Source organism: Zingiber officinale, chromosome 9A (genome assembly GCF_018446385.1).
Source record: "Zingiber officinale cultivar Zhangliang chromosome 9A, Zo_v1.1, whole genome shotgun sequence".
NCBI classification, from domain to species: Eukaryota; Viridiplantae; Streptophyta; class Magnoliopsida; order Zingiberales; family Zingiberaceae; genus Zingiber; species Zingiber officinale.
The window spans coordinates 23,931,319-23,943,900 of record NC_056002.1 but is presented as its reverse complement, the minus strand read 5'-3'; the positions used below and the strand labels follow the sequence as shown (position 1 = coordinate 23,943,900).

Sequence of the window (12,582 nt, the reverse complement as noted above, 5' to 3'; positions counted from 1 at the left end):
AAATCCAGATAGATCAAGGATGATTGGACATCTGGTGTTGGGAAGTCCAAGTAGGTCAAAGGATTGACTGGATACTTGGCATGAAAGAAAAGTCCAAGTAGGTCAAAGGGATTGACCGGATACTTGGCACAGAGAAAAGTCCAAGTGGGTCAAAGGGATTGACCGGACACTTGGTAAGGGAGTCCTAGCAGGTCAAGGGAGTGACTAGATGCTAGGCATGACATACCAACAGGTCAAGGTTGACCGGATGTTGGTTTGGGAGGTTTGGGACTTGGTTTTGGACAAAAATCAAGTGCTGGATCGATCAGTGGATCGATCCAGACCTGTCCCAGCGAACAGAGAGCCTCTGGATCGATCCGTGGATCGATCCAGAGGTCCCAATCGATCAGTGGATCGATTGGGACGCGGCTGCTTCGCGCAATAAGCGCTGGATCGATCCGTGGATGCCGGATCGATCCGTGATCGACGCTGCGTTCGCGCGATAGGCGCTTTGGATCGATCCGTGGATCGATCCAAAGCCTCCCCGATCGATTGGGAATATTCGAATCGATCGGGATCCGACCGTTGCGTCGTATTTGAGCTGCAGGCGTGCGTTGGCTGCGGCATCTCTTCACGGTTTCATCTCAGATCTTCGCCAGCTCCTCCACAGCACTCTCAAAGCTCGTGATCGCCAGTTCTTGAAGGTTCTTGGAAGTTTTCCAAGTCAAGAGGCGGATCAAAGCCAAGAAGAGAAGCTAGGGTTAGGGTTTATACTCATTGTAAGCTTGTAAGCTTGTATTTCTTGTATCCTTTCCCTCTCTTCTTGTATTGAGTCTTGTAGGGCTTCTCCGCCCTTGGTAGTTACCATAAATGAGAGTTTTATTTAGTGGAGGGTGTGTGTGTTGGTGTGGATCCTTGGATTAGTCACCTCTTGTGAGGTGGATACCAAGTAAAACCAACCGTGTTAGCGTTGTGTGTTTGTTTCTGTATTTTCCGCTGCACATCTTTGAAGGAACAAGCAACGCCAAGCAACGAGCGAACGCGACGAGCTATTCCCCCCCCCCCCCCCCCCTCTAGCTACTTTTGGTCCTAAAAAGTGGTATCAGAGCAAGGTTGCTCTTCACCGGAATCACCGCCGGAAGGGGCAAACATATCAAGAAAAGCTAGAGGGTGAAGAAGTTGGAGCAAATTCTTCAAGTTCAAGATTCTATCAAGCTCAACTTCAAGATGCAATTCCAAGATGGACTTGGATTTGACACAAGGGTGGCTCCACCATATTCATCTACAAGCTTCGATTCTTGGAAATCAAGAATCGAAAATTTTCTTATGATGGAGATAGAGCAATGGTTTGCTCTCATGGAAGGCTTCAAGGCTCCAAGAAATTCAAAGGGCAAAGTTCTAAAGAAAAGCAAATGGAGCCCGGAACAAGTCCAAAGGTGCGAGGCAAATGACAAAGTGACCAAGCTTTTGGTCAATTTATTGCCAAGCACCATTCTTTGCAAAATTGGAGAATTTGAAGATGCAAAGGAACTTTGGAGCAAATTGGCTAAGCTTCATGAAGAGATCCCCTCCACTGTACAAGATCATGAAGAATCCAGAGAGGGTGACTCTTTGGAGCAAGACCAAGAGGAGGACTCCGAGGTTGAGAGATGCTCAACCTCCGAAGAAGAGGAAATCCAAGAAGCTTCATCCTCAAGGGAATGCAACGAAGGGAACAAGGAGGGAGCATACTCCTTGTTTCATATTCAAGATGATGAAGCCTCCACCTTTAGGATTGAGGGGGAGCAATCCTTGGTGACACCGGATCAAGAAGAAGGAGAAGCTTCTACATCCGGGTCAAGAGAAGAAGAGGAGGAAGAAGCTTCCACCTCCACAAGTCAAGAAAAATCAAATGGAGGAGCATCACTATTGGATCAAGAGGAAGCCCCTACATCCACATCACATGGAGGAGAAAGCATCACCCCTACACAAGAAGGTATAAATGTTTCAATTAAAAATAAAAATCATATAATATGTTTTGAGTGTAGGGAAAGTGGGCACTACAAGAGCAAGTGTCCCAACTTGGCCAAGAAAAAGGGTCAAGTGACACAAAAGGGCAAGGAGAAGCCCAAGGAGACCACCCCCGGGACAAAGAAGAGCAAGGAGCACATTGTGTGCTTCTTGTGTCAACAAAAAGGGCATTACCGAAGTCAATGCCCCAAGGGGAAGAAGATGGTCAAGGCTCAAGGAGGCACTAGTCAAGGGGGAGCCTCCAAGGTAAAGAAGAAGGTAACATTTATTGAGCCTACCCCTTTACGTTATGGTAAAAAGGATAATAGATCAAATTTTTATCATTTTAATGCAATTTACCATAAGAATAGAAAGCATGAGGGCATTAAGGAAAAACATGTGGCCCTACATGCCAAGACTACCCAACCTAAGGTTAGGAAGGTAGATAGACATTTGGGCAAGAACACTAAGGATAATAGATACAAGCCCAAGAATAAAAATGCTCATGGATCAAATGAAAAACCAAAAACTAAGGACTTAGTGATAGAAAATCAAGTCTTGAGAACAAGGCTTGATACAATGGAAAAGACCCTAAAAAGGATGGAAAATATCCTAAAAGGGCAAAATGAGCATAGCCTAAGTCTAGGAGCACAAAAGCCATCCAATGGCCATAGAGGTTTGGGATACAAACCAAAGGCTAAGAAGGATGTGCCCTCTTACCATAGAGTTCCATATAGTTATGGAACAAACCCTAGGTCTAGTGGTCAAGCCAAAAATACTAGGGAAGTCATCCCTAAGAGTATTTTTGCAACAAATGTGACTAAGACTTCTAAGAAGTCTAAGAAAGTCACAAACAAGGTCACAAGGGAGGTTATCCCTAGAGTTGACCTAGAAAATGTGACCAAGGCTTCTAAGAAGCCCAACAAGGTCACTAGGAAGGTATCTAGGGAAGTTATCCCTAGTGAGTACCTAGAGCATCCAAGGAGCACCAATAGGTGTTGGGTTCCTAGGAGCATCTTCTCTACCCCATAGATGGGTTAGAGAGTGTCAACTCCGATTAGAAGGGTAGTTAACCCAACTTTGAGGAAATTGACACTCAAGGAGCATTTTCAAGGTTTTAGTTAACCTTTGAAAATGAAATGGACCTATTATTTACTCCTTGAAAGAGTAAAATGTGCCTAATGGTGGAAGAATTGATTTTAATCTTAAATGGCACATATTGGGAAATTCATAAGAACTATCAAGTTGGGATTTTGGTATGTTCTTAGGCAATTTAAGACAATCCGGGCCTTAAATTTAAAAGTGCTACTCTTGAGGAAAAATGGAATATGCCAACATTTGAGGAAATGTTTATTTTCAATTGGCATACATTAAATCAAGGAAATTAGAAATGCCAATTTAGGTTTTGGCATTCTCTTGTAGCACTTTAGGGCAATCTAGGTTTAAGGTGTAAGTTTAGCTAAGACTTTAAGGATACTTAGATAGTTAATCTAGGTATATTTTATTTATGCTAAATCTTGCCATGATTGTTTGCCCATCATATGTCATGACATCATGTCTAGTTTTGCATTCATGTTTTATTATGAAAAATCCAAAAATACCATGTCATGACATTCATACATCATGTAGTAATAGGATATTTTCTTTTGAAAATTATTTTCTTTTGATGTATGTCATAACATAATCATGCATTAAGTTTTAATTCCTTGTAATTAAGGACAAATGGCATTTAACAACACTTATTAACAAGTGACATCCTGGGTGGATGTCTAATATCTCTAAAATGCCTAGATAGATATGCATGATCCCTAGAATAGGGCAAAACCAAATTTTACATCTCACAAAGACCTCTAAGATGACTTGTATGTGTTTTGTCCACAATAGATACAAGTGAGATGTTAGGAAGATGAACAAAACTCAAGATGTTGATTTAGTGCATTCTTTTGAGTTTTAGGTTCATCAAAACACATAGTTATGTGTTTTCCCATCATTGGGAAAGCTAATGTACAAGTCATGTGCATTATGCCCAAGGAACATGATGGAATATTGGTTTTGAAAATGTTTTAAAAATATTTTTGGAAAACCTTGGTGAAGGCTATCTTTTGATAGTAATCACCATTGAATAGTTAGACACAAACTTGAAGAAAAACACTAAAGTCTTTGCAAGTTTTCAAGTTTGTGTCAATCTTTGAAAATATGAAGTATTTTCATAGAAAACTATTTTTCCGTGATAGTATATGCCCTAAATAATGTCTACACGAAATTTCATGATTTTTGGATTTTTGTAGAATTTTCTAGGGGTTTCTGAAGTTGACTGAAATGGAATTTCAGCAACTATCAGAGCTCCGATCGATCCATGGATCGATTGGAGTTCCTGAATCGATCCATGAATCGATTCAAACGGCAATTCCCGCGAGCAGAAGCTCGCTGGATCGATCCAGGGAGTCTGAATCGATCAGTGGATCGATTCAGAAAGGTTCAATCGATTGGAACCCAACTCCAATCGATCCAAGTTGCTGATTTTGGCTGGGAATGCCTGATTTCAGCATCTTTGAACCTATTTTAGTCTAGGTAATCATTCCAAACCCCTAAAATACATTTGTATACATACAAAGGGTGTTTTCATGTTGAAAACAAGGATGGATTGGTTAACGAAGACTAAGTAGAAGTTTAGGTTGAGGTTGTTTCAAATATTGAACATTTAAACCTCAAAACTTCTAAATTTGGGTTTCCTAATGTTTTAGGGATTCTAAGTCATTGTTGGTGCAATGACAGAAGTTACCACCATGTCTTTAGGGGGAGGGACTCTTTAAAGACATGAAAATTATTTTTCATGAACCTTGGAAGGTGGTTAACCTTCTGTTGTGAACTTGCTCAAGGTTGAGCATTTAAACTTGAAATGGGGAGAAATGGGGAGTGGATATCCTCATTATTTCAAGTGGGAACTCAAGTGGTTAGATAATGCTCAAGGTTGGGTATTTGTCTACTTTGAGGGAGAAGTTAAGGATAAATGAAGGGTATGGGACCTTCTTTATCGGGTGATCACAATGAGTGAAGTTGTGATCACGATGAGCAACTCTTCAGGGGGAGAGTCTTCAACAAATGGATTTGTTGAAGTGTACCCAGAATTGGAGCATAGGTTGATGTGTGTCCAACGATGGGTTGATGTGTGCCAATAGGGGGAGAATGTATGGTTAAGCTTAAGCCTTCATTACCTATGGGAAGGTCATAGGGGGAGAATGAAAGGACTCATGAAAGGGAGTAAGTTAGGCTTTCATTACCTAGAGGGAGTTTGCCCTCTTAGGGGGAGAATGAAGAGCTTAATTTATGCTTTCATTACCTAGTGGCATGAAGAAGGAGGCTATGGGATTAGCCTAACTTACATATGGGATTGTAAGTGTTATTGTGGTATTGTCAAACATCAAAAAGGGGGAGATTGTTGGTGCAATAGTCAAGGTTGACTGGGTAACCAAGCTGAGTCTTGGTTTGGGTTTAGATGTTTGACAATAAGATATTAATTGAAGAAGAGTCAAGTAGGTCAAGGTTGACCGGATACTTGACTGGGAAGTCCTAACTGGGATGTTAGGCAAAAGGAAAATCCTGGTAAGTGAAGCCAGGCAGAAGAAAAGTCCTGGTAAGTGAAGCCAGGCAGAAGGAAGTCCTAGTGAGTGAAGCTAGGCAGATGGAAATCCTGGTGAGTGAAGCCAGGTGAAAGTCCTAGTGAGTGAAGCTAGGCAGATGGAAAACCCTAGTGAGTGAAGCTAGGTGAAAGTCCTAGTGAGTGAAGCTAGGCAGATGGAAAACCCTAGTGAGTGAAGCTAGGTGAAAGTCCTAGTGAGTGAAGCCAGGCAAGGGAAAATCCAGATAGATCAAGGATGATTAGACATCTGGTGTTGGGAAGTCCAAGTAGGTCAAAGGATTGACTGGATACTTGGCATGAAAGAAAAGTCCAAGTAGGTCAAAGGGATTGACCGGATACTTGGCACAGAGAAAAGTCCAAGTGGGTCAAAGGGATTGACCGGATACTTGGCACAGAGAAAAGTCCAAGTGGGTCAAAGGGATTGACCGGACACTTGGTAAGGGAGTCCTAGCAGGTCAAGGGAGTGACTAGATGCTAGGCATGACATATCAACAGGTCAAGGTTGACCGGATGTTGGTTTGGGAGGTTTGGGACTTGGTTTTGGACAAAATCACCTCAATCGATCGCTGATCGATCCAGCTCCGAATTCGTTGGATCGATCCACGGATCGATCGTGGATCGATCCAGACGACAGAGAGCCTCCGGATCGATCCGTGGATCGATTCAGAGGTCCCAATCGATCGTGGATCGATTGGGACGCTGCCGCTTGGAATGGCCGGATCGATCCGTGGATCGATCCAGCGCTTTTCGCGCGAAATAGCTGATCGATCCGTGGATCGATCCAAAGCCTCCCGATCGATTGGGAATATTCGATCGATCGGGATCCGACCGCTGCGTCGTATTTGAGCCGCAGGCGTGCGGGATCTCTTCACGGTTTCATCTCAGATCTTCGCCAGCTCCTCCACAGCACTCTCAAAGCTCGTGATCGCCAGTTCTTGAAGGTTCTTGGAAGTTTTCCAAGTCAAGAGGCGGATCAAAGCCAAGAAGAGAAGCTAGGGTTAGGGTTTATACTCATTGTAAGCTTGTAAGCTTGTATTTCTTGTATCCTTTCCCTCTCTTCTTGTATTGAGTCTTGTAGGGCTTCTCCGCCCTTGGTAGTTACCATAAAGGAGAGTTTTATTTAGTGGAGGGTGTGTGTGTTGGTGTGGATCCTTGGATTAGTCACCTCTTGTGAGGTGGATACCAAGTAAAACCAACCGTGTTAGCGTTGTGTGTTTGTTTCTGTATTTTCCGCTGCACATCTTTGAATGAACAAGCAACGCCAAGCAACGAGCGAACGCGACGAGCTATTCACCCCCCCCCCCTCTAGCTACTTTTGGTCCTAAAAATTATTACCCACCACATCAGGGTCATAACTTGTCATGCCTTATCATGTTTTTGGAAATCCCCTCTACCATATCTAACTTAAGTCATAACATTGCATCTTTAAAATAAAAAAATGAATGAGCAATATAAAATGATCAATAATGAAATGAAAACATAAATCGCAAAGGCTAAAAGAACAAATAGAACAGTACAAAATGTGGATTGAATGGAACAAAAACGCAACGTGTCAAACTCATGATATCAGAAGGGAAGAAAAATGAAAAGCCCACTTACTTGGTCAGAAACTTTTTCGGTTTTGGACGAACTTTACTGGACTTGAATTTGCACTTGTTGATCGAAACTTAGGCAGAAACTTGCACCAAATGTTGTTGAGATTTGAACGAATCTCTACGGCCCTTAGACAAAAAGTTTTCAGCAATTTGGCACTAATTTTCAAAGGGTTTGAGTGTCTATTTGGAAGACAAGCCTTTGCTATTTATAGACATAAAGGGGTGACCAAGGCATATGAAGAGATGGTTAGATGGAGGGTCATCCATTAAAAAGGCTAGGTGAAAGGTCATGACTAGATGAATGGTCATAGCTAGATGGAGGGTCATCCATTAAAAAAGGCTAGGTGAAAGGTCATGACTAGATGAATGGTCATAGCTAGATGGAGGGTCATCCATTAAAAAAGGCTAGATGAAGGGTCATTGCTAAATGAATGGTTGTGGCTAGATGAATGGTCACCATACTATTACAACTTAGCATAGTGTGCACTAGTGTCCATCTCCATATCTAAAATCGACTCTTCACACTGACAAACTCGGACCAGCCAGTTGGAACAAAGACCAGGTGGGTCGTGACCCGGGCCAGCAAGTTCATCAACAAGGAAAAGTGAAAGGAGACTGATTTTTCGATAGGCTTCATTCTTGAGTGACAAATCAAAGCAGCCCCGGCCCTGATGCGGTCAACATGGGGCTGACGCACAAGGCCCCATTTCTTAGAGGGCCCACTTTAACCCATGTAAAAAAATTTAATTAAAAGGATCTACTTATAAATTATAAACTATTATGGGATTTTTTGTAAAAGTGCAAAAAAAAATAACCACTGCTCCTCCATCTTCGCTAAACCTAAAAGTTCCGTCTTTTCTGCTTTTGCTGTTCGTCGAAGGCTCGCACAATTCGCCGAAGGCAGGTAGTATTACCTGTTAAATAAAGCTAATTATTTATTTACATGTTCCATTGTAGTATGACATGCAATTAGCGTGCACAATCATGCAAATATTTGATTTTCTTCTGTTACAGGCTTACAACGCACTTATACAATTCCTTTCTTCTTATTGATGATGCAGTTTTACACGTTTTTAGAGACATCTCTTGTTACTCACTTACTCTTTCTCTGTCTCTCTATTTCCTTGTATTCTTCCAAGATGGGGAAATACCTGGGACGCCAGCAGCACCTTCCCTAAACGGCTAAAATTTAAGAATTTTCACAAGAGAATCAAGGTAAATTTTTTGGTTTTCAATTCTTCCAATTTCCCCTCTATTCGGACTATTGTATCTTCATATGAATCATATTTTTCCTTCTCATATGTTTTACTTAGCAATTAGCATGTTGTTTTATTCCATGATAAATGTTAATATGTTATCTACAAAGTTACTTCTCACTTTTAGAAAATGAAGTCTCTATTGCAAGATTTCTAATTGTACAAATGTGAAATGCAAGATATCAAACTCTTAACTTGCAACTTATCAGCTTGTAGAATTTTACCTATCTACCTTACATTCATGTGCATATATGATTGAGTTATTCATACTAACTTGTGATTATGTTTCTCAATAGCTTCATGGAGCAGGGATTCATTTTCATAGGAAATTACTTCATAGAAAATTGATTGCAAAATGAACATTTTATAATAAATGCTTGTCTAATATCTATAATAAGTGGTTGTTTGAGAGTTTGATTTTTTTTTTTTTTTTGTAGAAAATTAGAATGTCCGATACTAGGAAGTATCTATCAGGACATGATAAGCGGAAAAAAAAGAGTTGAAGAATTTATTGAGTCTCAAAAAGGGGCAATTGATAGATTTATTGTCAACGAAAAATTCATCACTTGAAGATTTGGTTAATGAAGAAAAACAAGAAAATAATGACAATGAATTACATGAAGGATTAGCCATTGAAAATGATATAGAGGGAAATGTGAATGAGATTGAAGACAATGAAAGTGGTGATGACTTAGATTTTAAAAATAATTATTCTGAAAGTGGCGATGATGCTATTAATGAAGTGAATGAAGAACCAAGTTTATCAATTCCACTTGACATTTTTTATCCTAAAAATTGAGAGAATTTAGATCCCAAGGGGAAGGATCAATTAGTAGAAAAGGGTCAATAAGAGATGTATTAACAGGGAAAGGTCCCAAAGATAGATCAAATAGACGATTCTCTTCAGATTTCTATACTCGGATTTTGCCAAATGGTCAAAAGCACCATAGAGGTTGGTTGGTCTACTCACAAACACTTGATAAAACATTTTGTTTTTGTTGCAAGTTGTTCAAAAGGGGGCCTCAACCAAGTCAACTAGCAAATGAGGGATACTGTGATTAGGGGCATCTTAGTAGCAGACTTAAAGAGCATGAGACAAGTATTGAGCATATCAATTATTATGTTAGTTGGTCTGAGTTGCGTATCAGGTTAATGAAGGATACAACAATTAATATGCTATTCAAGATCAAATCAAGAAGGCAAAAGAGCATTGGAGGAAGGTATTACACCGATTAATTTCACTTGTGAAATTTTTGGCTAAACAAAATATAGCATTTCGTGGTAATAATGAGAAACTTTATGATGATAACAATGGAAATTTTATGACTGCTGTTGAGATGATTGCTGAGTGGGACTCAGTGATGAGGGAACATATTGAAAGAAATACACATCATCATTATCTTAGCCACAAAATTCAGAATGAATTGATATGCTTGTTAGCTTCTCAAATAAAGAGTTCTATTCTTGAAATCATTAAAAAAGCTAAGTTCTTTTATGTAATACTTGATTGCACTCCTGATGTTAGTAACCAATAGCAAATAACTTTAGTTATAAGATGTGTTGATGTTTCTACAAGCTCAATGAAAGTAAAAGAATACTTTTTGGGATTTTTAAAAGTGGATGATACAATAGGACAAGGCTTGTTTGAAGAACTGCAAAATGTGTTGAAAAGTTTTGATCTTGATATTGATAATGTGAGAGGACAGGGATATGATAATGGGGCAAATATGAAAGGGAGGCACCAAGACGTACAAAAAAAATTGTTGGATATAAATCATAGAGCATTGTATACTCCATGTGGTTGTCATTGTTTGAATTCAACACTTTGTGATACTGTAAATTCCTGTGGCAAAGCGCAAGACTTTTTTGGAGTAGTACAACAGATTTATACAATATTTTCTCATTCTACAAAGAGGTGGAAGATTTTGATAGATCATGTAACGGTAAAAGGTTTAACTCTCAAGCCATTGTCAATCACTCGATGGGAAAGTCGTACTGAAAGTGTAAAAGCAGTGGTACTTCAAGCTCAACAAATCAGAGAAGTTTTACTTCAAGTTGCAAAAGAAAAAGACACTGACTCTAAAATAAGAAGTGAAGCTAAGTCTTTAGCAACATTTGAACTTGGAAATTTTGAGTTTTTAGTGGGTATGATTATTTGGTATGAGATATTGGGTAAAGTTAATATTGTTAGCAAAAGCTTACAATATGAAAACATGCTTATTGGCGTTGTTATGACCAAGATTATGAAGTTAATTGCTTCTTTTGAAGAATATAGAGAATCTGGATTTGGACAAGCTATCAATACAGCAAAAGAACTTGCTTCAACAATGGAGGCTGATCCTGTTTTTCCTAAAAAAAGACAAATATATAGAAAAAAACATTTTGATGAGGTTACATATGAGTCTTCGAAACTATCTCAAGAATCTGCTGAGGAAGCTTTTAGAGTTCATTATTTCTTGTTCATAGTAAATCAAACAATTGGGTCATTGAAGAAAAGGTTTGAGCAATATGAGGAATATGAAGATCTTTTTGGATTTCTTTTCACAGCTGAAAAGTTGAGTTCATTGATTGATGAGGACTTGAAAGCTCGTTGTAAGAATCTTGAAAGGAAACTACAAAGAAAAAATGGTACAAGACAAGATGTTTCAAATTTGGATGGAGATGACTTATATCAAGAACTGAAAATCATATAACATATTCTACTAAAGGAAACAAAAACAGCAAGTGAAATACTAATTTTTTTGCAAAGAATGAATTGTTCCCCGAATTCATTATTACATACAGGATATTATTAACTATCCCGGTGACTGTCGCATCTGCAGAAAGAAGTTTTTCTAAATTGAAGTTGTTGAAATCTTGTTTGAGATCAACCATGACCCAAACAAGATTGAATGCATTAGCTATGATTTCGATTGAGAGTGAGTTTTTAGAAAAACTCAATTATGAAAAATTGATCGATGACTTTGCAAATAAAACTGCAAGAAGATCAGTTTTTCATAGTTAATTGTAATAATTTTTTTTCATTTTCTAATACCAAGTATTAGCAACATTGAATATAATGTTTTCATTATTATGGATTTTAGTTTATGTGTTCTATTGATGAATTATTATATAGTATTGATTTTATTATTTTTATCTGAATTTAAAGGGCTCATTTTTTTTTTTGCACCGGACCCTTCAAAGTCTAGGACCGGTCCTGAATCAAAGGCATTCTACCAGATGTCTGCTAGGCCTGATAATTGATAGCTTGCCTTCCTTTCCTTTTCAATAGGCTTCATCATTTCCAGGTGTGAAAAAAAAATAGGAGCATTCTTTCTCTTAATTGATATATAAGAAGAAAAAGACATTGGAATAAATATTTATATTCTCATAATCGTTTTCTTAATCTTATATCAAAGGAAGGGGCACACCTATCTCATTGAGTTTATCTGCTTGCACTTTCAAAACTTTAAATATGGATCAAGCATTTTGACAGTATTGAATGAAACTCGAGCATTTGGTGAAACTAATAATGCTTTGAAAATAGCAGGATAGCAAGGGGAGTTTTCAAAATAAACTACTCTAGAAGGCATTAATATGTCATTTAATCTTTACAACTGCTTTTGATACTTTTGCTTGAGAGGCATCGAAAGCCCTAATACTGATATGTCAGATCTCATTGCCCTTAAGAAAAGGTGGGTATTATATCTTGTCAAACCTGAAATTAAGCAGCGAAATAAGGCACTTTGATGTTCACTCGCCTGAGTAAAGCCCAAGAAAGTTGGGGAGATATTAGAGACTTTAGACATGCCTGACTCAATAGATGAGAGACTTATTTAGATAAACCTCCGAGAGTGTGTTTAGACTGGCTGACATTAGACTAGTTGATTGTATATATGTTTGTGTGCTGATTGCCTGATTAGCAGCAGTAAATGCACGACGATCACTGCTTAGGTAGCTTGTTGCTCTTGGCTTTGAAATAAAAAATACTGCTACCAGTCAGCCATAGGATTAGCATGACCATTAAAGGCAATGGTTCAAGTTGCAATTATGTTTATGGTTTCAATCTTTGTTTCCTTGTATTAACCTTAACAAGAGTCAAGTTGGTCAGACACCCAACAATGTGCATCCTGTAGAAAATATG

General features: G+C 38.8%; 1 protein-coding gene across 1 annotated transcript; it reads left to right on the top strand.

The window, feature by feature from the left end:
* The first annotated feature begins 10,039 nt into the window (after positions 1-10,039).
* Positions 10,040-11,152, top strand: LOC122019093 (zinc finger MYM-type protein 1-like). The gene has a single exon (XM_042576603.1). It carries the CDS (start codon positions 10,040-10,042, stop codon positions 11,150-11,152), a length of 1,113 nt encoding a protein of 370 aa, XP_042432537.1.
* The last annotated feature ends 1,430 nt before the right edge of the window (positions 11,153-12,582 follow it).